The 25074-nt window shown below is 47.1% G+C and overlaps 1 protein-coding gene across 2 annotated transcripts in view; it reads left to right on the top strand.

The window, feature by feature from the left end:
* TMEM132C (transmembrane protein 132C) overlaps positions 1–25074 on the top strand; it is a 175763-nt gene that overhangs the window by 93112 nt on the left and 57577 nt on the right. For both annotated transcript variants that reach the window (XM_077187983.1, XM_077187984.1), the window contains one exon: positions 10023–10169. In XM_077187983.1, the coding sequence (XP_077044098.1) occupies positions 10023–10169 (147 nt within the window). The remainder of the gene's footprint in view (positions 1–10022; positions 10170–25074) is intronic.

Genomic DNA, 25074 nt, shown 5'->3' with positions numbered 1-25074 from the left:
AAAAATAAATGTATAATTGCACCATCAGCTGATGAAATCAAAGTGAAATTGCTGGCAGCCTTCTTCCTGCCCTCCCTGTGTTTTTCTAGCATTAACATTCCAGCTTTGTCACCTTTGATCAGGGGAAGATAAATCCTTCCTTTTGTAAGGAGCAGAAACACTTTCCCTGGGTACATAGAATAATGGCCTCTTCTGTATATTATTCATATTCCTCTCTTTGTACTTGTCATTTCTCTCTATCCTTGTTGTATACCCCATAACTCTTGGCCATTTTATCTAAGACCTTCCAGATGAGGAAGTAGATGGCTTAGGAGGCAGGGAGAGCTTTGCTAAGGCATTCAATGGGCTGGCACAGTGAATGTGCAGGTCCTGTACCACCACCACTCTCATGGTGCTGAGCATCCCTCAGAGCCACACCTGGGGAGCACGGCCAGAGGGAGAGACAAACCAGGTGTTTCTCACCTGTGTCTGCAGGTGCTTGGCACAGCAGCACAGAAATGGAGCCTGGCTTGGGCCCACACCAGAGTGTGCAGCAGCCTGGCCAGCCCTGAGCACCTCTGGGTGAGTGGCAGGAGGATGTATGTATATATATATATATATATTTATTTTATATATGGAGTGGAAGACTCCTCCCTTCCTCACTGCTTTAAGGACTTTTGCCCATTCTTCTTTCCAGCAGCTGATCTCAGCAAAATGATTTACCCAAGGGAAGAAGGAAACACAGCCCTGGTAGCCCCGTGGCTGATGGCAAAGCTGTATTCATGGCAGCTGCTGAAGGGGCAGTGAGGATGGGATTAAACCACACAGGGACTGCATGGGAAGATTACTCCAGAAAATCACTCGGGGTCTAAGTAATAATCCTAATAACCACTGCAAACAGTAAGTATTCTCCTCAGCGCTGCTGTTGCTCTGCCAGCTGGGGGAATGTCACAAATATGCAGCTTAGAGATTTTTCTGGTAATAATAGAAACTGGATGTAGTAGGGAAATATAATCTCAAAGCATTTACTTATCTAAAAAGTGTCCCTGGTGGTCCTATAAAATAGATCCATGAGCTTGTGTTTAGCATGTGCAGCTGAATCTGTGCTCTGGATTCACCCTGGTGGGGTTTTTATTTACACAACACCCATCTCTGTCTCCTCTGCCTCTCTCAGCAGGCATGTGTTGGTGTGAGGAAGATTATTCCAGCTGCCTTTGTGACAGCAGAGCAGCTCTCCAGTGTCTCCCCATGTGATGAATCCATAAATGAGTGTGAATTCACCCAGATACTGGTCCCACAGCAAAGGCTGTCCAGGGATTTTACCTGCATGTGATTATGCTTCAGCTTCTTTCATTCCTTGCAGAGTGCCTGAGATGGATCTGTCACTCAGCCATTAGTTTGTTTGAGTTTCTAATCAGAAAAGAGCTTTGCTGCTCATTCACCCTTTAAGGAAAGGGAGAACTGCAAGCCCAGACTGTCCCCATGTCAGCTGAGGTCAGGCATCCCCAGTGCTTGGGATGAAGGGAACAGAGGCTTTAAAGCACTCTGCAAACCCCCCTCAGGCTCTGCAGGACTTTGGTCCTCTCTGTAATTCCCCTGCATTTCCTGTGAACCCAGGTTTTGTGCTGATTCCATGAGTAAAAGGTGAAGGGCAGTGAAAAGAGGGCTGAACTCACTGGCCTTGTCCCCTGTCCTAAATTCCATGTGATAATTTAATCAGCAAACCTGCTGGTTATTCACATGTGCATTGTAAATTCTGGGAAGGAGCCCTTCCTTCCAGCCTGGGACAGTGTTTGGCAGGAGGGGATCTCCATCCTTCCAACCCAGGAGTGGCCTTTTCTATCCTCAAATGCCAGGCTTAGGTGTTGCAAAAAGGAAAAAGAAGGGATTCATGTTCTTGAAAACACTTCTGCTTTCAGTTTTCCCTCTTCCTCATTTCTTATTAACTGGGAGGATTCATTGCACTGGGAGCTGAGGCTTAAAAACCCACAGATATCCAGCCCTGCTGTAGTTCATGTGAAATGGGGGGATTTGGCAGCAGCTGCTCCATGCACAGCAGTTCCTGGGGCTGTGGACTGGGCACAGAGGAAGGGAAGGTGTGTGTTCAGCTGGAGCTGGTTTTGGTGCAGGCTTTTGCTTTTGGCCCCCCCCTTGTCTCCTGCCTTGCTGCTCGGATCGTTTGAGCTGGGTTTGTCACCAGAGTGTCCCCAGAAGAGCAGAGCTGTCCCAGGCTCATGGAGCATTGCAGGAGCTGCCTGCAGCGCTGAGCGCTGCCCTGGCAGGGCTGGGGGAGCCTGGGCTGCTCTGGGGGTGCCTCTGCAGGCAGGGACTGAGCTCAGGGACAGCTGCTGGGAGCTCAGGAGTTTGCAGGGTTTCTCTTTGCTGCAGGGAGGATGTTAGCAGCTCGTAAATTCACATTGCCTCTCCTCGAAGCTTGCATGACAAATCCAGATTCTCTGTGTTGGGTGCTTCCATCCTGCTTTTGGTTAGAGATTTTTTTTAGGATTTCCCCACTCCTCACGCCCCTTTCCTAACCCCTTAAACTGGTGCAATTAAAATTCAGGGCTGCAGAAAGCACTTTTGCCATAGATCTGTCAGGTTCAGTGACTGACTGTGCCTTGAGTAGGGTTATCCAAACTTCACAGAAATCACCTCTCTTTGCCTTTCTTTTAAAACTCAGTAATGGGATGCCTGGCTCCTCAAGAAGGCTGGTAATGTTAACAAAGAGTTAACCACAGATATCAGCCCAAAACCCAAAAACTCTGTCCCTGGAACATCCCAAAATACATTGGATTTCTTTTTTGGAAAAAAAAAAATAATCTAAAATACAGCTGACAGCATCCACCTCGTGCCTTGCAGCTGAGCTCTCCAAAGCTTCCTAAGGGATGTGAAGCACCTATTCCTATTGAAATAGGAGACAGCTGATTTTCTAAGGGTCTCAGGGAATTTCAGTTATGTAAGAAACACTGCAGAAGATCAGCCCTTGAGCTATTTTAGATCCCAGGACTCCTCACTGGCAATGGTAGAATTTGTACCATTTTGATGGACATGAAAGTCACCAGAATATGCAGTTTTGGGCTGAATTTAGTCCAATTTGCCAGACTGAGGAGGTTTCAGAAATACTGAAGTGTGCCTCAGCTGCTCCCTATATTCAAGAAGCTTAAGCATTCTCATTTGGAGATTCTTAAAGGATTTTATTGCTGCATTTTCAAAGTGAAATATTTCCATTTGTTTTGTTTTGACGTGTTCTCTTTTCCAAAGTCATTTCAAATAGACCAACCTTGTGGTCTATTGGAAGTGAAAGGAAAATTGTAAGGAGTGAAGAGCAGGAGCTGTGTGCCTAGTTTAGCTGTTTTGACATTTTAAAGGCTGTTTTCTCTTTTTCTACAAAAGTGGTTTCCTGAAGGCCTTTTCTGGATACACCATGAGAGAGAAGTGCCTGAAGCAGAGAGGCTGCTCTGAGCAGCAAGGTCTTTGCTTTTGCTGATGATTCCTGCATGGATGGCCCTTTGCAGCAGCTCCTGAGTTGGGGAGCAAATCTGAACTGCTGCTTTTAGCAGTAATTCATTACCTGATCCATTTTGTGCCTAAATCCTGCAGTTGAGAGGGGGCTGTCTTTTCCTGCTGACGTGGGCTTGTGGCTTGTAAATGAAAATTTCTGCAGGAAAGAGGAGGCCACAGGGAGCTCTGGTGACCATCTGCAGGCTGGAGGGGGATGATCAGCCAGGGATCCTGTGTGGAGCCCAGCAGGGAGCTGGAGCTGAGACCTGATCCCCAAATGAATTCCCTGAGCTGAGCCAAGTGTGATGCTCCTCAATCACACTGACCCTGCCCGTGTGTTCTGCAAATTAAAGGCTCATGTTTGAAAGGCTGACCCAGCTAACCAGGTCACCTTCTGTTCCACCTCTGGCTTCTCAGCTTTTCATGAGGAATGTTGTGCAGGCAGATGTTTGTCCTGTTCCTTCATGGCTGCAGTGAGATCTAGCGACTCATTTCGTACAGAAAGATGAAAGGGAAAATATTTACTTAATAAAACAAATCTTGCTTAATTGCTGTGGTCAGTCTCTTGCCTGGCTTTTATGGGTTCCTGCAGCTGGCTTTAATCTCCTGACTTACTCTGGGAACAAAGGAGGAGAGGAGTGAATCATGGCAGGAAGAAGCTGAAATTTTTCTGGCAGAACTCATGAAGTTTTGAGTCTTCATTGCAACGTGCAGTCCAGCAAGGAGCCACCAGGAGAGCTGCCCTGGGCTTCGGGAGGCGCTGAGGGAATTTCTTACAGCCTGACCTTTACAGCCACAAAAGTCAGGGGCTTCTGAGGGAGAGTTAGCCAAGAGCAGGAGAAGCAGCGAGGCTCGGAGGAGGCTGACCAAAAGGGGTCAGCATTTGTTCAGCTGAAGCTCCAGGCTGAGGGATGCCCGAGCTGGGATCGCTGTGGAGCAGGAGCATCCTCGGGGACAGCCCGGACAGCTCCGAGCTGCTGCTGCTGCTGCTGGCCCTGAGCTGGAGTTTGGGATCCTTGTCTGGAGCAGGTGTGAGCTGGAGAGCCCAGAGCAGTGCCCTGCCCTGTAGGCAGGATGCTCCACATCGGGGACGTGTGGCATTTCCAGGGGTGCAATAGCCCAAAAAGCAAACAGCCTGGCAGGAAACACAGGGCTTAGAGGCTGGACCACTCTCCAGACACCGTGCAGCTGCTCACTGCTTGTAGGAATTGAGTGTTGATTCAGCTGCTTGTTCTCTAGAGCAGCCCTGCTGTGGAAGCTTTGCTTGGAGTGCAGGAGTGAGAGGTACCTGGTGCCTGCTGCTGCTGCTGAGGGCATGGCCCTGTTCCCCCTCCAGCCCCCAGTTCTGCACCTCCAGGCACTGGCACTGCTGCATTTCCAGGCACTGCTGCATTTCCAGGCACTGGCACTGCTGCCTTTCCAGGCACTGCTGCATTTCCAGGCATTGGCACTGCTGCATTTCCAGGCACTGCTGCATTTCCAGGCACTGGCACTGCTGCATTTCCAGGCACTGGCACTGCTTCATTTCCAGGCACTGGCACTGCTGCATTTCCAGGCATTGGCACTGCTGCACCTCCAGGCACTGCTGCACCTCCAGGCACTGGCACTGCTGCATTTCCAGGCACTGCTGCATTTCCAGGCACTGGCACTGCTGCATTTCCAGGCACTGCTGCATTTCCAGGCACTGGCACTGCTGCATTTCCAGGCACTGGCACTGCTTCATTTCCAGGCACTGGCACTGCTGCATTTCCAGGCATTGGCACTGCTGCACCTCCAGGCACTGCTGCACCTCCAGGCACTGGCACTGCTGCATTTCCAGGCACTGCTGCATTTCCAGGCACTGGCACTGCTGCATTTCCAGGCACTGCTGCATTTCCAGGCACTGGCACTGCTGCATTTCCAGGCACTGCTGCATTTCCAGGCACTGGCACTGCTGCATTTCCAGGCACTGGCACTGCTGCATTTCCAGGCACTGGCACTGTTGCATTTCCAGGCACTGGCACTGCTGCATTTCCAGGCACTGGCACTGCTGCACCTCCAGGCATTGTCACTGCTGCCCTCCCAGGCACTGGCACTGCTGCATTTCCAGGCATTGGCATTGCTGCATTTCCAGGCATTGGCACTGCTGCATTTCCAGGCACTGCTGCACCTCCAGGCATTGGCACTGCTGCATTTCCAGGCACTGGCACTGCTGCATTTCCAGACATTGGCACTGCTGCATTTCCAGGCACTGGCACTGCTGCATTTCCAGGCACTGGCACTGCTGCATTTCCAGGCACTGCTGCATTTCCAGGCACTGGCACTGCTGCTCCGCTGGTCCTGCACTGAGCCACAGCTCAGCTCAGCCCTGCTGTGGATGGTGCCAGCTCAGGAGGACAGCTGGGGATGTTCCCAGCTCCCCGTGCTGCCCAGAGCCTTGCCCAGCACAGCCCACCCAGGCAGAGCAGCTCCCCTGGGTCTGCTCCTCTGCAGAGAGAGGGGAGATGCTCTCTGGTGCCAGCACACTCAGCAGAATCCTGCCTGGGAAGGGCTGGTGGGAGCTCTCAGCACTCTGTGCCCTCTCTGTAGCACTGCTGCAGGTAGCACAGCCCTTCCATGGCACAGCACTTCTGCAAGATTAACATTTAAATTTAAATAGGAAGCAATAATTTGAGCTGCTTAAGTCACATCTCCAGCTCTGGCTGCTGCTGATTCGATTGCCTTTTGGTTGCTGTCTTTAATAGCTGTACAGTATTATATCTAAATACTGCTGACATTTCTTGTAATTTGAGGATAGTGAAATGCAAGAATTAGATTTTCATCTGCAATTGATCAGAATGCATTAATTAGAAGCATCATTTCTGGGTTTGACATGTTAGGAAGGTGAGGTGCTAAATGGAAATCTTTGTATATGACTGAAAGCTTCAAGTTGAAAGTGAAATATTTGCTTGGAAATTGCACATTTGCTGTGTGATTGTGTGAGTAAATAAATGCTTTTACTTGGTCTCAACACAAATTAAGTAATGATTCCTGGGTAAGCTGCTGGAGACTCTCTGTAATATCTTTGAGATGCTGCTTGCTCTGCTTGCCAGCAGGATTTTTAATTCTCCATTGGAGAGATTTAAAGAGAGACAGTTATTTTGAGACAAAGCTGAGCCAGAGATTTCCTGTGCTATGAGTTAATAACCTCAGAAGTTCAAGCAAGAAAATCCCCCCTTGTTCTGGGTGCCATGTGCTCAGAGGGCCTGGAGCCCACTCAGGGAGGGAATCCCTTCCCCAGGGAGGGCTGGAGCTGAGCTCTGCTGGGCTGGGCTGGGTTCCAGCTTCCATTCAGGCTTTGCTTTTGTCACGAGATCAAAAGCTGGGCTTAACTTCCAGCTCACAGAGCATCACCCTCAAATGCACGAGCTGCTGCCCTTGGGCTTTGTGCGTTTTTAGTTTCATGCATTTTCAGTTCTGTGCATTTTTAGTTCTGTACATTTTCAGTTCCATGCATTTTTAGTTCTGTACATTTTCAGTTCCATGCATTTTTAGTTTTGTGCATTTTTAGTTCCATGCACTTTTAGTTTTGTGCATTTTTAGTTCCATGCATTTTTAGTTTTTTACATTTTTAGTTCTGTGCATTTTTAGTTTTGTGCATTTTTAGTTTTGTGCATTTTCAGTTCCGTGCATTTTTAGTTCTGTGCATTTTTAGTTCCGTGCATTTTTAGTTTTGTGCATTTTTAGTTCTGTGCATTTTTAGTTTTGTGCATTTTTAGTTCTGTGCATTTTTAGTTCCGTGCATTTTTAGTTCTGTGCATTTTCAGTTTTAGATTTGGTGACACTCCCAGGAGGTTGTTTAGAATAACGTTGTAGGGGAAGATTTTGGCTCCACTTTGGGTGGAAGTCCAAGCTGACAAGTTCTGGCTGGTGGAAGCCTGCAGGCCGTGGAGCTGTGCAGAAAAGCCTCTGTGTGAGGACAATCATCTACCTGTGGGTAAGCAGGAACAGCAAAGAACTTCCCAACTGCAGTGGGGAGCCCCATCAGCTGTTGGTCCTCTCCATTTATTGTCACCCTTAAGTAAACACAGTAGATTTCTAAATACTGTGAGGTTGGCTGGGTAAATACAGGAGCCTGTCAAGTCATTTGGCCTCCAGGTCCTTGGTCTTGGGGTTTATTGAGGTAGTATAACTTACAGATTTTTAATGTACAAAGTTGGCACTATTGATTTTAAAAAATGAATATTTAATCACAAGCATCCAACAAGGTCAACAAATCTTTGGTAAGTAATTAAATAGACTTTTCCTTGCTAGCACTCAAACACCAAGTAAATAAAAATTGGAGTGAAAACATTTGTAGCATATGTACAGATTGCATTTGGAAATGTGTGGGGCTCAGTTCTGTCTGACTTAATTCTGATTCATCCATTGACCTTGTTATGTAAAACTCAATGCCCTTTTTAGAGGCAGAGTTGCAAATTGTGCTTGTGCATATTTATTTCGGAAGTTCAATCTTCTGGGTGTTCATACCCTCATTCCAGTCCTAAGTGCAATCACAACATTGATTTTTCTCACTAAACATAACCTACTTTACCCTGGGATGGAATTTTTTTTTAATGGGCTTTATATAATGGCATATGTGCAAACCACTCAACTTAATGCCCCATCCTGTAGTTAATTAACAGAATGGCATTGCAGCCATGGTCTGGTCCTCTGGCAGTGTATCTGACCACTAACCCTGGCCATCCATCCACAGTGTCCATCCTAATTAACAGGAGCCCAGGTATTGACCGTGTCGAGCTCCATGGTGGAAAGAGCAATTTGCAGCTGCTGACAGAGCTGTAATTCTGTTGGAGATCCAAGCCTCATTTTGAGTGGTGTTCTGTCATTTCAGAGCCTGCCTCAAGGAGCAGCTGAACAAAGTATAAACAATGAGGTTTTGCTTCTCTCCAGTTGCTAAATTGCAGTGTCCTAAAATACATCCAAAGATCTCCTAAAACACAGATTGCCATAGAAATACTGATGGGTTTACACAGCTTCAAGATTGGCAGGAGTGTTTTATAAATACTGAAACATTTATTTATTGTTCATTTATTTGAACTGTAATACACTGGAAAACCTAATGGGACTTAAAGCTTTAATGAACCTTCAGGAATGAATTTGATTCTTCCTTTGCCTTTCTGTTTTTGCTTCTGAGTAATTCAGCTGAAGGCACAAGAGATTCATCAGGCTACTTTTGCAAGAGCAAGACAGAATTCTCTAAAGCTTCGTGGTGTTTCATGATACAAATGAGAGAATTAATCTTTTATGCTTTTATACTGGGAAGAAAAAAACACCAACTTTTCTTTTTCAATACCTTAAATTAATTGTGTTTTGTTGAAAAACTGCAAGAAGACAGGTACTCTCAGTCATTGCTAAGGACAGCTTTTGAGTGTTTTATTGGCTGAAAATGCAGCAAGACCAGTTTTTTAAAGAAACTTAGGTGCCAAGCCCTCATAAATGTCAGGAAGATACCAGCATCTTGCTGGATGATGATTTCTGCCCAGTGACTAACGTTTTGTGTTGCATAAATATTTTAGAAAACTGTGATTTTGAGTTCAGCCTCTGTGCTGTGGTGACCTGTGATGTTTGATGTTCATTGGAGTCAGGCTGCCCTTTCCCTTCTTCCTCTGAGGATGAGGCCACGCTGCTCCCAGGGCTGGGGACTCCTCAGTGGCCTCCTCCTCCCCACATACTCATCATCCTTCTGACCCTCCTCACTGCCTTCACAAGAGAAGGGCTGCAGAACTCTTCATCTTCCCCATTCCTGGTGCCTTGTGATAGAGCTGAGCATCAGCAGTTCAGCATTCTGCACCCAAAACCACCTTTGCTGAGAATCCTTTGTACAAATGCTCTTACATTAGCAAGTGTTCTGTAATTGACCTTCCATGCAGTTGTTGCTGATGTTGTTAGCATCACTAGATAAATACAGTTAACTTTTCCACAGGGAATGACAGCTGAGAGTGGCAGAAAGCTGCATCCTCTAGGAACATCTCTGGGTTACAGAGTCTTGTCTTAACCAACAGCTGCATTCTCTCCAGGCTGGAGATTTCAGACAGAAATTTCCTTGGGAATGTGCAGGAAAGAGGCAATTGTCAGGCAGAGGAGCAACAACCTGTCCACTGATACCTAGAAGGATTTCATCTGGAATAAAATGGGTTATTAAAAAGCCTCCAGTGGAGTATTCCTCTGTGTGAGGCACAACTTTGTCTTGATGCAGACAAACATGCCAGAGTCCTCTGTGTTGGGACAAGCTTCTCTTTGGGAAAACAACATTGCCTGAATAGAGAAAAAGGACCTTGAGTGCAGGTTTTCCTACTGTTCAGTTTGACTCCTAAATCCAGCAGAACATATAAAGGCCCTGTCTGGAAAATGTGATGTTGCCACAGGTGTGCATTCATGATACCACTCTCCTATTTACTGCTGGATCAGAGGCACACCTGACACTATCCTTAAAACTGCTCTGCTGAGATCCCTGTGCCTGAGCTGCATTCACAGACCCCTGAGTGAGGCTTGTAACCCTTTCCCATTGCTGTTTCTCACAGAGCAAAGGTGAAGAAAGGAGTGAACATCCTGGGCGCAAGGACGAGCGACCCGCGGCAGTGGGACGTGAAGCAGGAGGTGGGCAATGGTGGCAAGCACTCCACCACCACAGTCCTGTGCCAGAGGATAGCCCCAGGCTCCAGGAACAGGTATGGAACCTCCTCTTCTCGGCACATTCAACTCTTTTATGTCCACAATACCATTCAGGGCTTGAAGGGCTCAAGGCTCATAGCAGCAGTGCTCACAGCTATTAAAGCTCTGCAGCCTGGAAACGTGGAGGCACTCAGGGTAGCTGTGGTACCATCTGCTGACCTGCAATGGGTAATAAAACTCATCAGTTCAAAGGAAAAAATTAATAGAATGGGCCTGCACAGGGGCTGGGGGTGGTGTCATTTTGGCAGCAATATGAATATTCTGAATTCACAAGGCTTTACTGAACCTTTCCTTTTTCTGGCTTGGTAGTTTTGACCTTGTTTCTCTGAACGTAGCACAGCCTCTGGGGCTGGTTCATGGAGCAAGCAGAGAGCTCTTCCAGTGAGCCACTGTGCAGGGTAATTCAAACCTCCCAGTGGGTAACACAGAATAATCCTCTGTGCCAGCCAGTGGATTGTTCCAAAGGAGCTTCCTTGGCCTGCTGGGTGACTGCCTGAGGCAGAGCCCTGTGGGGATGAGCTGGGCTGCCACTGCCTGCTGCCTGTGTGCTGTGTTTGCAGGGGCTTGGCCTGGCTGTCCCACAGCACAGAAACAGGGCTGGCTCCATCAGCAGGGCTGTCTTCCATGGCACACAGTAAAGTTGTGTATTTTCAGTGGAAATCCTATTGCTCTCCTCAGGAATCACAGTGAATTCTCATAACGCTGCTCTACATTAGCCCATGCAGGGAATTCCCCACTGTGCAGGTCCAAACAGTGCTTGGGTCACAGCCCCAGCTCTGTGAGGCTGTCACCACAAACCTGGGCTCATGGAGGAGCACCATGGAATCCTTTCTGGGTGCTGGGCTGGTTGTTGCTTTGTACCACACCTTCAGGCACAGAGAAGCTGGGCAGATTTTAACTTCTCCATTCTGTGCCCAAATATTGGACATGAGCAAAGTGCAGAAACTCCTCTTGCCATGAGCAGCTCCTGGTGAGCTGATGGTCTGAGTCAGTGTATTTCCTCTTGGTGACTGATCTCTCCCTGTCTTTATCTCAACCCTCAGCTTTCATTCTATTTTTTCCTCCCTGTCCAGCTGAGGAGGGAGAGATGGAGCTGCTTTAGTGGGCACCTGGCATCTGACCTGAGTCAACCTACCTCAGGACTGGCAAAGGGAAAGGAAAAATGCTTAATTTGAGGCTGCCAGGAGTAAAAACTAAACCAGTTTGAAAGGGAGGACGTAGCTGTAGAACAGCATGTAGCTCTGAGCAGATTTGCAACTGCAGAACTATAATAGTCAGGTTATCAAACCCCAAATTAAATCTCCTCAATCCAATTTGCATGAAGTCTAATTAACCCATAAAAATATTTTTGGCACTAATTATGCAAATAAAACTCAATGTTTTAATTAATGCCTCTCTCACTTGTGCATGTAAATAGTTGCTGTCTTCTGAAAGCGTGATGAGCCTTGGTTTGAGTGAAATGTTTGTGTACAGGGAGGAGCTGGGTAGGGAAACCTGAGGGGAAGCCCATGGTGAAATGGGCATTTCTGAGTCTCTGGGTGTCACTTGGAGCCCTCTGCACAGAGCACAGGTACTCCATTGGGCTAATTTAATGTGGTGGAGGACTCTGAGTCCCTATGGGAATTTTCTGTGCTGCCACCAGCCCTTCCAGGCTGGTTCAGCAGGGTGGGTCACAGAGGGGATGTGCAGCTCTACACCAAGGTCAGGGTGGGTGTGAGGAGCAGCTTTGGAGCTCCAGCACCAGCACTGCCTCATCCTCCCTGCAGCTAACTCAGCCAGCTCACAAATATGTTGGTTAATTGATGCACTAGAAGGAGCTTTCCACTGTGTTTGCTCAGAAATCTCCCTGCTGCACCATGGAGAACCAGTGCACTCTCTCCCCTTCACGGCCCTAGAGACAAGTAAATAAAATACTCAATGAAAATACTGATTTTTGTTTCCAGCTTTTCCTTTCCTGTACATTTCTCTGTCATTAGTGTTGGATATAATTACACTGCAAGCACTTTGAAAGAAGCAGTTTGAGTCTGAATGCAGCAGCAGCTAATACACCTTTCACATTATATAAATAATAGAACACAAGAGATATTTTAGATACATCACATCAGTAATTGTTTACCATTACCTTTGGAGAATTTAAGTGGGTCATGCTTCTTTACTTTTTTAAGAAATACTTTGTGGTGCTCAAGCCAGGAGCCAGAGTTTACTTTAAAATTATTCAGAAAGGCTTTGCAACTATGGCAAGTAACTGCAAATAGCTTGAAATCAGCAATGTTTGTGTGCCTCATAATGCAGTTTCTGCTGAGACTCAAGCAGCTATTGATGAGGATAACAACAGTGTTGATTAGTGAAAACAAGGCTTAGACAACTGCTTGGTTGCTTGTTTTCCTTTGTTGCTTCTGCTTCTGGAGGTTTGCTGTGTGTGCTTGGGGTAGACAAAGAAAGGATATTTTTGGTCAGTCCTGGACCCAGTTCCATCTGTCAGTATTGCCTGGTTTGGTGCAGCCTAAGGCTGGTGGGATTTGTGAGGTGCCACACTCAGCTGAGAACAGCCCCCCTGGAAGGGCTCCTGCTTTCTGGGTACCTTATCCTGCCTGCCCACAGGGCAGGAGAGCTGTTCCAAGGCACAGCAAGGGGTGTTTGTGGTGTTTGTTTTTTTAAAATACCAAACTTCAGTGCAGCAGACCTCTGGCTTGCTGTGGGGATGAGGAGCAGGGGGGAGCAAGGAGGGCTCAGGGAATTTTTAGGCTGCCTTCTGAGCCAGAGCACCAGAGCATCCTGTGGTGGGTCTGATCTCGGCCTGCCTGCTCTTGCTGCTGCAAACCTGGGCTGTCCTGGAACAAGCTGCCCTCAGGTTGGCATTTGTGCTCAGAAACACAGTGGGGGAGAGCAGAGAGATTTAGAAACACTGACAGAATGGAAAACTGCAGTGATGGAGCACTTTATCCTCTTGGCCTTGAACCTTTGGAGAGGCCTGTGGGCTTCCAGCTCTGCAGCCATCTGTCTGATAGAGAGGCAGGCTGGGGAAGAGTGCTTCCAGATGTTGTGCTGATGTTTCAGGCCGTGTCACAGCCACTTAGTGCCTCTCATGTGCCACATGTGCACGTTCTGTTGGGCTGGGGTTGTTGTGGCTGGTTTGGAGCCCTGTTTGGGTATCTCTGCATGCCCATGCAAACAGTAATTATGCTCCCAGGCTGTGTTTGGTATCATTAGCACGTGGAGGAAAGCAACAAAGCCGCTGCAATTCTGTGCAGATCCCTGCTCTGTCTGCTAGCACCATATGCTGCCAAGGGATGTCAGTGAAATCAATTCCCTTGTGATTGAAAAACAAAAGTAAAGTGTGTATGTACAGCATGAGTCAGGCTTGGAAACGTGTGAGCCATGTGGAGTGTGTCTGCCTGCAGCAGAGCATAGCCAGCCTGTGCCCAGGATGGGAACAGACAAGAGCAGTCACACATTCTGAGCAGGGAAGATGTTATTAATTATTTCAGAATCTGGGTCACCCTGCCCTGGCAGTTTTGGGTCACAGTGGTTTGCAGAGCTCAGCAGAGTGGCAGCGGGGCCTGCTGACCTCAAAACCTTGCAGCCCAAGCAGAGAGCGTGGTTCTCACAAGGATTCAGAGGTTTGTGCTTGTGGGTCAGGGTTTGTTCGTGCCACTTGTTTATCCTTTTGACTGATAATTGAGGGAGGAGCAGAGCTGAGATGGCACATGCCACTGCTGTAGGTGCTTGGGAAATTGTGCATGTCTGCAGGGACTGAGCTGTACAAACTGCTCAGACACTCTGGGAGGAGCACCAGCAATGGATGTCTTACACCATTAAACCCTGAAACAGAAACTATTTCCATTCATTTACAAGAAATTCACATATGAGCAGGCATTGTATATAGATATATGAGCAAAAGGAGAGCTCAGGAGAATCTCCATTCTTCACTGGATGTGGGGGAAACACCATGACAAAGGATGAGGAAGAGGCTGAGGTGCTAAATGCCCTCAGCTGAGCAGAATGAAGCTCCATAATTCAAGGGGAAATTGGGAGAAGAGCCTGGAGGTGTTGGCTGGCAGCTGGCTGAACATGAACCCGTTGTGTGCTCAGGTAGGGCAAGCGGAGAAGCCTCAAATTGCACCAGGGGAGGTTCAGATTGGATAGGAGGAAAAATTCACCACTGCAAAGGTTGTCAGGCACTGGAACAGGCTGCCCAGGGAAGGTGTCCCTGGAGCATCTGAAAAACAAGTGGATGTGGTGCTTGGGGATGTGCTTTGGTAATGGACTGGGCAGTGCTGGGAGGGTGCTTGGACTCAACGACCTTAATTAAAGTCTCCAAGCTCAATAATTCTGGCCCCTTGTTTGAAGCATTGTGCACATTCCAGTGCAGCCTTTTAGGCTGCTGGCAAGTGGCTGGAGCAGCCCTGGGAGCTTCCAGCGTGAGTCATTCCTGTGCTGAGCATCTGGGAGCTTCCAGTGCCACTGGGAATGTGTGTGTGGCTGTCCAGAGCTGCTCCAGCTGAGCCTTCACCTGCTGCTGCAGCCACCCTTCCCCTCCCTGCTCATCTCATCTCATCTCAAATCTCAGATAACCTCTCTGCCTGCTGGCCTTGCACTGGGAGGGCTCTCCTTGGCAGGATGCCTGCTGCAGGTCACACAGGGCACAGATGTCTGCAGTGGGCAGGGGAGGTGCCAGGACACATCTGCACACACCCACGGGGAGCAGGCAGCTGTGCCTGGAACTGGGTCTGCTCCAGGGCACACGAGGCTGGGGTCAGAAGGGGCCTTCCCAAAGGAGCCTTTCACATGGCTCCTCTTCTGTGCTTTGGATGGCAGCAGTGTTCAGCTGAGCCCTGAGCCAGGAGGAGGATGGAGGATGGAGGATGGAGGATGGAGGATGGAGAGGAGCCTCATGGCTCCTCTTCTGTGCTTTGGATGGCAGCAGTGTTCAGCTGAGCCCTGAGCCAGGAGGATGGATGGAGGATTGAGGATGAAGGATGGAGGATGGATGGAGGATGGAGGATGCAGGATGGAGGATTGAAGATGGAGGATGAAGGATGAAGGATGGAGGATGAAGAGGAGCCTCATGGCTCCTCTTCTGTGCTTTGGATGGCAGCAGTGTTCAGCAAAGCCCCGGGCCAGGAGGAGGATGGAGGATGGAGGATGGATGGAGGATGAAGGATTGAGGATGGAGGAGGAGGATGGAGGATTGAAGATGGAGGATTGAGGATGAAGGATGGAGGATGAAGGATGGAGGATGGGTGGAGGATTAAGGATGAAAGATGGAGGATTGAGGCTGGAGGATTGAGGATGGATGGAGGATGGATGGAGGATGGATGGAGGATGGATGGAGGATGGATGGAGGATGGAGGATTGAAGATGGAGGATGAAGGATGGAGGATGAAGGATTGAGGATGGAGGATTAAGGATAGAGGATGGAGGATTGAGGATTAAGGATTGAGGATGGAAGATGGATTGAGGATGGATGGATGGAGGATGGAGGATGGAGGATGGAGGATGAAGAGGAGCCTCATGGCTCACCTGAGCTTTTTTGAAGGCCAGCTATTGGGTGCTGGTAAAAGGAATTTTCTTGTTGGATTTCAACAGAACCACTGTTAGACTTAGTCCTGACCATTCAAAAAATATTATAATAATCTTCATACATAACTTAAAATAGTATTAGCCAAGGAGTAAGGCATGCCCATGAGATTTTTTATCTAAGAGAAGAAATTAATTAGTAGAGATGAGATAAGAAAATGCATTAGAGATCTATCCATGATCTCTACAGAACTTTCAGTTGCAATAATTGTTCTTTTTTTTTTTTTTTTTTAATCTACTTTGGAATCCCTGGGTCTGTTGAGAAGCAGCAGGGCTGAAGCTCCAAGAGAAAGGGCATTCTTCACATATTTCTTGCCCAAATGAAAGCATCAAATCTGTTTGCACAGCAAATTTGTATCGTTTAGAAAAGCTTTTTACATGCTTATCAAAACCAAATGCTGGAGGCTCAGCCAGTGCCTGCAGTAACCCAGCCTTCTGAGAGCTGCAGCCAGTGCCTGCCCTGCTCCCCAGGCAGGTTGGATGAATTGTTTTATTCCATTATAATGTAAATAGAGCAGAGCCCACACAAACAGAATGGATGTGCAATCATGGAATAATGGGACAGCAGCTCTCCATCCATCCAGACTGATGGACAGGTTCAATAATAACTGTAGCTCCTGATGTCCAGGGTCAGAGGATTTTTCTGACTCTCTGACAAGGTAATCATTTCTCCAAACACTCAGGCTGCTTTTCAGCTTTCACCTGGGCCGGGGAAGGTGTTCTGAGGCACTCCTGGGACATGCAGGAGGAAAAGCTGCCAGTCCCACTGGCATCCTCTGCCCCACCCTGCTGCCTCCTGGCCCCCTGCACACAGCAATCCCATGTCAGTAATCTGAAACTCACAGTGAAATTACTCCTGAGAATCCTCTGATGGGCCCAAACCTGCTGTGACCTTCTGCTCATCTCCTCCTTGCACTCTAAATCTGCTCTGGGGCAAGGTCAGCCCTTATTTCTGGGCGACACTCTTTGGATGCCTTAGCAGCTATTGTGATGGAGCCTTGCTTGTGGTTTGGAGGCAGTGGAAGATAAGAGACAAAAGATGCAGGATTGGGGAGGAGGAATTTGTGCGTGTGTATTTTTTTCTCCCCCTGCCTTTGAAGCAGAAACATCTGCTGAGAGCCACAAACAGCTGAGTTCAGCAATAGCACATCACGCTGCCAAGCAACTCTGCTTTGCTCTGGAACTTTCACAGCGCAGGAAATAAATCAGTCAGGCACTAAAGAATGGAGAAAATTTAGGAAAAAGTGCCAAAAGCCAAACCTTTCAAGAATAAAGTGAATAAGAACTTTGTAAGTGTTCGGTGAAGCGAATTGAAATATGTTTCTTACACATGTAAGCCCTCTGTGCTTGAGGAATTTTGTAATAACAAAACTCCTCTGAGCTAAAGACACTTTAAACTGGTGAGGAGAGACCTCTGGAAAGCTGGCTACAATATCACAAAAGACAATTAGATTATTTAAAATATTTTTTCCATCTCGTGTCTCTGTCAGCTCAGTCACAGCTGACCAGCTAACAGTGGTCAAGTGCCTCCATTTGTCTGAAACCCTTCCATTCCTTACACAAAATGTAATATATTGGACAGCTGAACCATTTGTTTCTGCACTGGCTTACTGAGATTTACTCTTCCAATCAAAGTTACTTTGGTTTGATGTGTTACTGCCTATTCAAAGTACTGAGAAAAATCTTTATTTATTTTGTTATGTAATAACAGGGACTGCTGTATGGAACAGGTGGAAAATTATTACATAAACGCTGAGTCCTTGTTGTAAATTGTAGAGGTTAAGCAGGGATGGTTAGAATACCACTTGGTGCTGGCTGGGGGGATTTTGGGATGTGCTGCTGGTGCTGTGGGCTCCTGCTCCCCCCTGGCAGCAGAGCTGTCCCTGCAGCCCCATTCCCGCTGCTTCACATCACTGACATCAATTCCCAGCTGCTCTGGAAGTCCCAGTTTCCAGGGGAGTTTCCAGGGAAGAAACCTTGTCTTCATTGAAGCAAATGGCAAAATTTCCTTTGCAGACTGAATTTGAGCCCACATTTAGAAAAATTTTGACTTTTCTCTCCTTTCTCCTCTCTGGTGGACAGCTCAGAAAACCGGGTGATTGCTTTTCCATCCAGGGCTGTGACAGCAGCTTCCACACCCCCCTCCCACGTGTACACCCTCATACATGATGGTAATTATTACAAAAAGGAGTTTGAAGTAGCACCCCATTGATTTTTGGTTTGCATGCTGCAGATTAATGGACTGAGCACGCACTCTTTGTAATCACACTGGTAGAAATTCAATAATGACTCTGCCAGAGTACTCAAGTGACCTCAGACACTGAATTCATCCCTATGTCAACTATTTTTAATGAGACTGGCATGTTCAGCAATGCCATCAGGTGGTTTGGAAAGCCAAGTGTCCTGTCCACCAAAGCAATACTGATGGGTTGAATTCCAGTGTTTACATCTGTTCTCTTAGCCAGAATTCACAGTGTCTGTGTGGCATGGAATTCATTCACTGCAATGTACTGAGCAAAAGGAATCTGTGATGTGTGTGATGTGCAGGCTGCACTTCACTAGAACAAGATTTCAGCCAAATCAGAGCTCAGCAAGCACCACTGACAATCCCCAAAGGAGCAGGATCTCTCTGCTTAGTTTAGCAATTGTTCACTTGGGTTTGGAGGCTTTAATTGCTTGTGATTATCATTTCCTGTGGCATTTTTTGTCATGTCTGAGAAAGCGCAGGAGCATGGCCAGCCTCTCCACTTGGAGATGCTATTTGTCAATTTTTATCTTGAGAAATGCCCAGAGATTTAATGAGACTGGTAAGGAATATTTAAAAGCTGAATCTGTTCACTGCTGGGGAAGTTTGGCTGGCTGCATGTTCCACAGTTTGGTTATGCCTGCTGTGATTTCCTCACCAGCTGTACAACTCCTGTACATTACAGATAAACATTGTTTAAATGCAGGGTAAATTCCCAGCAGAACTCCTGGAAAAGTTAACCTGGAAGTGTCGTGGTAAGGGCAGGGGACTTGCTCACTCAGAACTGGCCAGAAACTCAGCTTTTGCTACTCCCAGAACCTCCCAAGAAGGGCATTGTTGCCATGTTCCGTTAATTAAAGCTGTGTTAATTATTTTGACAGGCAGCCTCTCCTGTTCTCTCCAGTATTTCTGGTGCTGGTAGAGTTGCTGAGGTGAGATGAAACACAAAGTCATCAAACATGATATAATTGCCACATCCCCCAGTGATGCAAATCAGTAGAGATTTGCTGTGGTTCACTGTGGATCGCACATTAATTCCTTGTGTGGGTTTATTAAACGAAAAAAATCCCACAAGATTTTTCTGAGTGGGATTTCTTTGAGTAGAACAGAGTTCATTTGGAGCAAAGCCACGACATGGAGGGCAAGTGGCATTTACGTGTTGGGCATAAATAGGCTCTGACTTCTTAAATGTTGGGAAATATCAGCTCCTCACCACCATCTGCTCCCAGGGGATTCCTGATTTCCCTGGCTTTGCTCTGACCTCAGCAACTGATTTGGAAGAGTCGTGTCTGTAATTGGCAGCAGGAGTTAAGACCCAGCTATGAGGATAGAAAGAAGTAACCAGGTTTGTAATTTGGAGCCTGATTCAGCCTTTAGCGACGTGTAGGGAGGAATGTCCATCAGCTTGAACATCTCTGTGTTTGTGGGAACATACATCTTTAATTTGGGTCACACACTGACCCTGGAGCAAGGGCACGCCGTGGATGTGCATGAGCAGGAGGATCCTTCCTTGGGCATCACCCACGCATCAGATGTTGAGATTTTTTAACCACCAAAGCACAGTAAATCATTTCTATTCTTTATTATTTGCCATCTTTGCTGTGTGTTTCCAGTTTTCAGTTCCCTGTGTACATGTGAGACACAGAGCAGAGTTTTAGTTTCAGTGACACTCAAGACAAACCCCAGCCCATGTGGAGTGAGCAGCTGGCTGGAGAATTTATCAGGCTCTATTGTAGCTGTTCCTGCCTTCTGGAAAATTATTCACAAATACACAAGCATGACTTCATTTTGCCAGGAAGCAAGACCATTAATCCTGCCTACTTTGAAGCCACATCTTTTGTGGACTGTGGTGGGTAACTTATCTGAACAGATTACTTAGATTGTTGGAGACTTCATCCCTTTGTAATGGTAATGACTGCTGAGTAGCTCAGCCCTGCATGAGAATTTTTTTTCTTATATTTAAGACTATTTTTCTTTTCCATCTTAGTTTTTTCTTATATTTTCCTGTATTTGACTGTGCTTAGTTCTAAATTCTTGCATTACTTATTTTATTATGTATTTAATATTTTTTAATATAATAAATTCTCTTAAAGGGGATTTGGTTTCTAAGGAGTTAATTGTTGTGTGCTCTTTTACTCATGAGCCAATTGAATCAGATAATTTGCTGTTTCCTGAGTAATGTCAGAGAGTGTACAGAAAGATCTTTTGTTCCACTGAAGATGTTAAAGAGGGTTTGAGGATTCCTTTCTCTGCAAATCCTTTACATGAAAGATTTACAGTATGTACGCTCCAAGATTTGGAAATGCTGCTATTTAAGCATCTACACATGTAATTAGTCACTAATTGTTAGCAGCTCCTACTCTCTTTAGCTTTTTTATTCTACCTATTCCTGATATTGCTGAAATCAGATTCAGGACAGTGTGCAAACCCTTCAGTTTTATAACTGCTGCTGCTTCTTCACCTTAAGCAGGGAGAGATGGAATTTTCCAAGGCATTGGAGTGCTGAGGTTCTTGCCCCTGGCATTCCAGAGCTTTTGGCTGATTGTAGCCCCCAACTCCTTGTTGTGGGACCCCAGCCTGGTCTGTGCTGCCCTGGGGACACCTCCCTCTTCCCAGCAGCAGCAGAACTCCCTTGTTCCATGTGTACAGAGCACAGTGGTGGCCCTTGGATGCCCCTTTCTGTCTCCTCCTTCTCACTGGGTCCGTGCTGCTGGTTTTCATACAGAGACTGGCACCAAAATCCTGGTGGAGACACCCTGGGGAGACAGGATGAGCATGGGTGAGTGTGAGGGATGAAGGGCAAGGAGCAGCAGCTCTGGTTATGGAGTGGTTATGGGATCAGGGACAGGGAGCAGCTCTGGAGCAGTGGTTATGGGGTGGTTATGGGATCAGGGACAGGGAGCAGCTCTGGAGCAGTGGTTATGGGATCAGGGACAGGGAGCAGCTCTGGAGCAGTGGTTATGGGGTGGTTATGGGATGAAGGATGAGGAGCAGCTCTGGAGCAGTGGTTATGGGGTGGTTATGGAATCAGGGACAAGGAGCAGCTCTGGAGCACTGGTTATGGGGTGGTTATGGGATCAGGGACATGGAGCAGCTCTGGAGCAGTGGTTATGGGGTGGTTATGGGATCAGGGACAAGTAGCAGCTCTGGAGCAGTGGTTATGGGGTGGTTATGGGATCAGGGACAAGGAGCAGCTCTGGAGCAGTGGTTATGGAATCAGGGACAGGGAGCAGCTCTGGAGCACTGGTTATGGGATCAGGGACAGGGAGCAGCTCTGGAGCACTGGTTATGGGGTGGTTATGGGATCAGGGACAGGGAGCAGCTCTGGAGCACTGGTTATGGGGTGGTTATGGGATCAGGGACAAGGAGCAGCTCTGGAGCAGTCGTTATGGAGTGGTTATGGGATCAGGGACAGGGAGCAGCTCTGGTTATGGAGCTCAAGGAGCCCTGGCTGCAGCCTGCCCGTGTTCCTCGGGGTCCAAGCCTGCTCTGAGCACTGAGGCAGAGCTGGGGTTTCACCTCCCAGGCTTTTCCTCAGCTCAGAGCTCAGAGGCAGTGCAGGTCTGCCTGAGCTGTGCATGGCTCACCAGAGCCTGTGTCCCTTGTCCCAGCAGCCAGGATCTCAGAGCACAAGGAGCAGGGGTCAATCAGCTGGGCCACAGGTGCTCAGGCTTGGAGGGAGTGCTGCAAGGGAAGGGCTCTGAGTAGGCTGGAAGGGAAGAGACCAAACCTCTCCTGAGCCTTTAAAAGTTTTCTGTCTCTCGTTGTAATCAAGTGTAGATGATTTGGGCATTTCAATTTCATTCTTCCATGTCTCTGTATTGCTCTTTTTAAAATCTTAAAGCTTCTGACTCCAATAGCCAAAACATCTCAATTATTGTCAGACTCCAAGGAGCTCAATGATAATAATCCTCTACAGGGAAAAAGATAGTTTAAGTGAAAGGAAGAGATTATTAGATGCAGGAAAGATATGTCAACAGTCATTCTTTCTTTGCTAAGTACTTGTAACTTATATTTTAACAGAAAGTATTGAAATTACTGCTCTTCAAAGAGAATACAAAAGGATAATGGTTGTTCTTTTTCTAAGGAAAGTCACATTTCTCCTGGGGCTAATGCCATAAGGTTCTTTCTTTGTACTGAAAACAGCAGCGTGCTAAACAAAGACTGAAGATTGAAGTTATTAGAGGGAGATCTGTGCACTGATAATTTTATAGCTTGCAGTCTGCCATTCCTGGTGTTGGCTTCCTTCTGTGCATTCCTACTCAGCAGGCTATAGAAACAATTTCCATATTGCCATCAGCCAGTGACAGCATTTTGACATTTGTCCAAGGTATGTAGGTACCCAACCCCAGGTTGTTTCTGCTGATACCTGAAAACTCTAGATTTGCAAGTCTGGAACTTGCAGGCTTTCCCAGAGTTTCCTAAAGGTGTATAAAGTTAACCTTCAAAGTCTTTGTAGGACTGGTGTCCCTCTAGTCTCTTCTCTAAGCCAGTTTCCACATTCATCTGTCATTTTGCTCTGAGACTTACTGATGTGGGTAGAAATCCCCTCCCTAACTTCTCCCTCTCCTGAGATATATACTGGAGATAATGGCCCTTATTCAGTGCTTGACATGCCAGGTTAAAAATACCAGAAGCACTCAGCTCAGTTCCCTTCCAGCTCCAGTCACTTTCTGGGAAGGACATTGATCTGATTAATTACCCATTTGCAGCAGGAGAGGGCTGGAAGGTTCTCAGGTGACTCTGATCATGGAGTTGCTGCTGCCTGGGAAGTCCCATCACGAGCAGAGCTTTGGCCTGGGCCAGCTCAGGTCTGTTGGGTCAGAGGGGGAAGTGCTTGATCTCCTGAATCCAGAACATTCCCCTGTGCACTCTGTCCTGGCTGCTGCTTCTGTCCAGCCCTGGGTCAATGCCCTGCTGTCACTATATATATATATACACATTTCTGCTGGGCACTGAGGAGACCCCAGAGGTCAGAGCTGTGGTGTGGGGTGCTTGCAGCCTCTGCACTCCACTGCCAAAGCTGTGGCAAGCAGGGGAAGGCTGTGCTGCTAATTCTGAGTGTTTTCAATCTTCAGTTCTCTCCTCCCCACCTTTAGCTTGCTGCCTACAAGTGTCCTTTAGAGGAAAAAAGCCTCAGTGCTGCAGGACTGGCTGGTTTGCCTGCACAAACTGCATTACCCAAGTGCTCACTTGTCCTTTGAACACGAAAAGACAGACAGGTGGAGCCTGGGGTGTTACTTGGTACAAAGCAAACATTTAAAAAGCACAGAGTTTCAGGTCCTTGCTGGTAATGGAAAGTGCTATTTTCAAAAGTGCCATTTGACATTTGGAAGATTAACTGGCATTGACTTCCTGTGTGAGTTGGGCTCCTGAGTATCTGAGTCACTTTTGGAAACCTGAGCTGGCCATCTGTTTCACTTAGGCTTTGCAGTGCCAAGTGAAGCAATGCATAAATACTTGGATGACTATAGTTTGTAGTACCTAAATTTAAAAAAGCAGTTATTTCAGCAGCCAAACACCTATTGGAATTTTCAGAACTTCTGGGGCCTCGAATTCCCAGTGCCTGGGAGAAAGCAGAGGCATTTCAAAGCAATCACAGCCTGAAAGGAACTTGTGTTCTTGAAAACCCCAGAGCTGCCCCAGCACTTTGGAGTGTGGCAGCGAGGTACTTCTGGAAACTTCACCTGCATCCCAACGAGAATCTTGCAACAGACTTAAACGTGAAAGCAAAGTATAAATTTCTTAAAATAGAGCCCAAAAGTGAGGTGTAAAATGGTGACATACATAATGGGGACCTCCTGGTGCAAATTTGTGTGCAGATTGAGATGGAGGAGGAGAGGAAATGCTGGGAGCTGCCCTGTATGGGGCTGCAGGGAAGGGCAGGCTTGTGCTGAGCAGTGGATGCTAGTTTTTGTTAAAGATAGCACTGCATTTTTTCTTTTATTCCATTATCAGTAACTGCGTGTTGATTGTTCTAAAGGAATTCAGAATAATGGCTGGTGTTTGAGTTTATTCCTGCAGCTGGAGCAGGAGTGTGGAACAGCCTCAGTTTCATGATTTCTTAGCTTTGACATTAATTAAACAATCATTGGACTTTCTGGGTGAGGTGGATCTGGTTAACATGAGAGTAGATGCAAATAATTTTAAAAATATTTGGTTCCTGCTGTATAACTCACTGATTCCCTTTATTCCAGTGTCAGAGCACTCAAAGCCTCCCTCACACAGCAGGCAGAGCTCTGCAAGCTCCTCAGGACTCATTTTAAACACGGGCATTGTTCGTGTCCTCATTTCTCCCATGAACTCCTGCCTGACCTTGGGCAAGGCACTTCATTTCTCTGTCCCCCGTGTCTGATAACACGAAATAGGTTAAAATAGGTTCTGTGCTGTGCATGGAAATCCTGGCTGAAAGCAGCAAGAGAAATGCACTGCAGTCGTTGTTGATGTTATGGATCTGTTTAAGCAACGTGTCCTCATGGGCTGGGGCATCCTGTGAGCAGGGCTGTTTGCACACTCAAAGTGGCTTGCTGGACAATGGCCAGAAAATGAACAGGGATGAACCCATAACCAGCAGATACTCCCCAGGGCATTTAGCAGCAGGAATGATGGGTCAGAGCCCCTTAGGAGGGTGCTGAGATAGATAAATAATTGTCATCAGGATTTAGGCATTCAGGAGGAGCAGTCTGCTTTGCATGTAAACAAAATGTAGGTCTTGAGGGAGTCTGTGTCTCAGCTAAATCTGCTCATGTATAAATCCTCTTTTTTAGGCTTTATATTTTGTAATCATTGTAATTTAAATTCAGCTACAGTCCACAGGATTTGCACATTTTACCACCATTAAGGAAGTCAATAGGCGCCTGCATCCCACTCCCTGTAGCTGCCCTTCAATAATTAACTCCTTCCCCTCTCCTAAATCTGAAATTGGGGACATCAGCAGCACTTGAGACAGCCTTTGAGAGCGTTCAGCCTGAGAATCTGCATGTGAGGGACAATGAATTCAGCTGCTGTGTGTTTGTCTCTCCTGGCTGCCGCCCTGGGTCAGCCCCAGCCACCAGCAGGAGCTTGTGCTGTCCCCT

Source organism: Agelaius phoeniceus, chromosome 18 (assembly GCF_051311805.1).
Source record: "Agelaius phoeniceus isolate bAgePho1 chromosome 18, bAgePho1.hap1, whole genome shotgun sequence".
Classification (NCBI taxonomy): Eukaryota; Metazoa; Chordata; class Aves; order Passeriformes; family Icteridae; genus Agelaius; species Agelaius phoeniceus.
The sequence above is the reverse complement of the archived record's forward strand: the minus strand, read 5'-3'. Positions and strand labels throughout refer to the sequence as shown.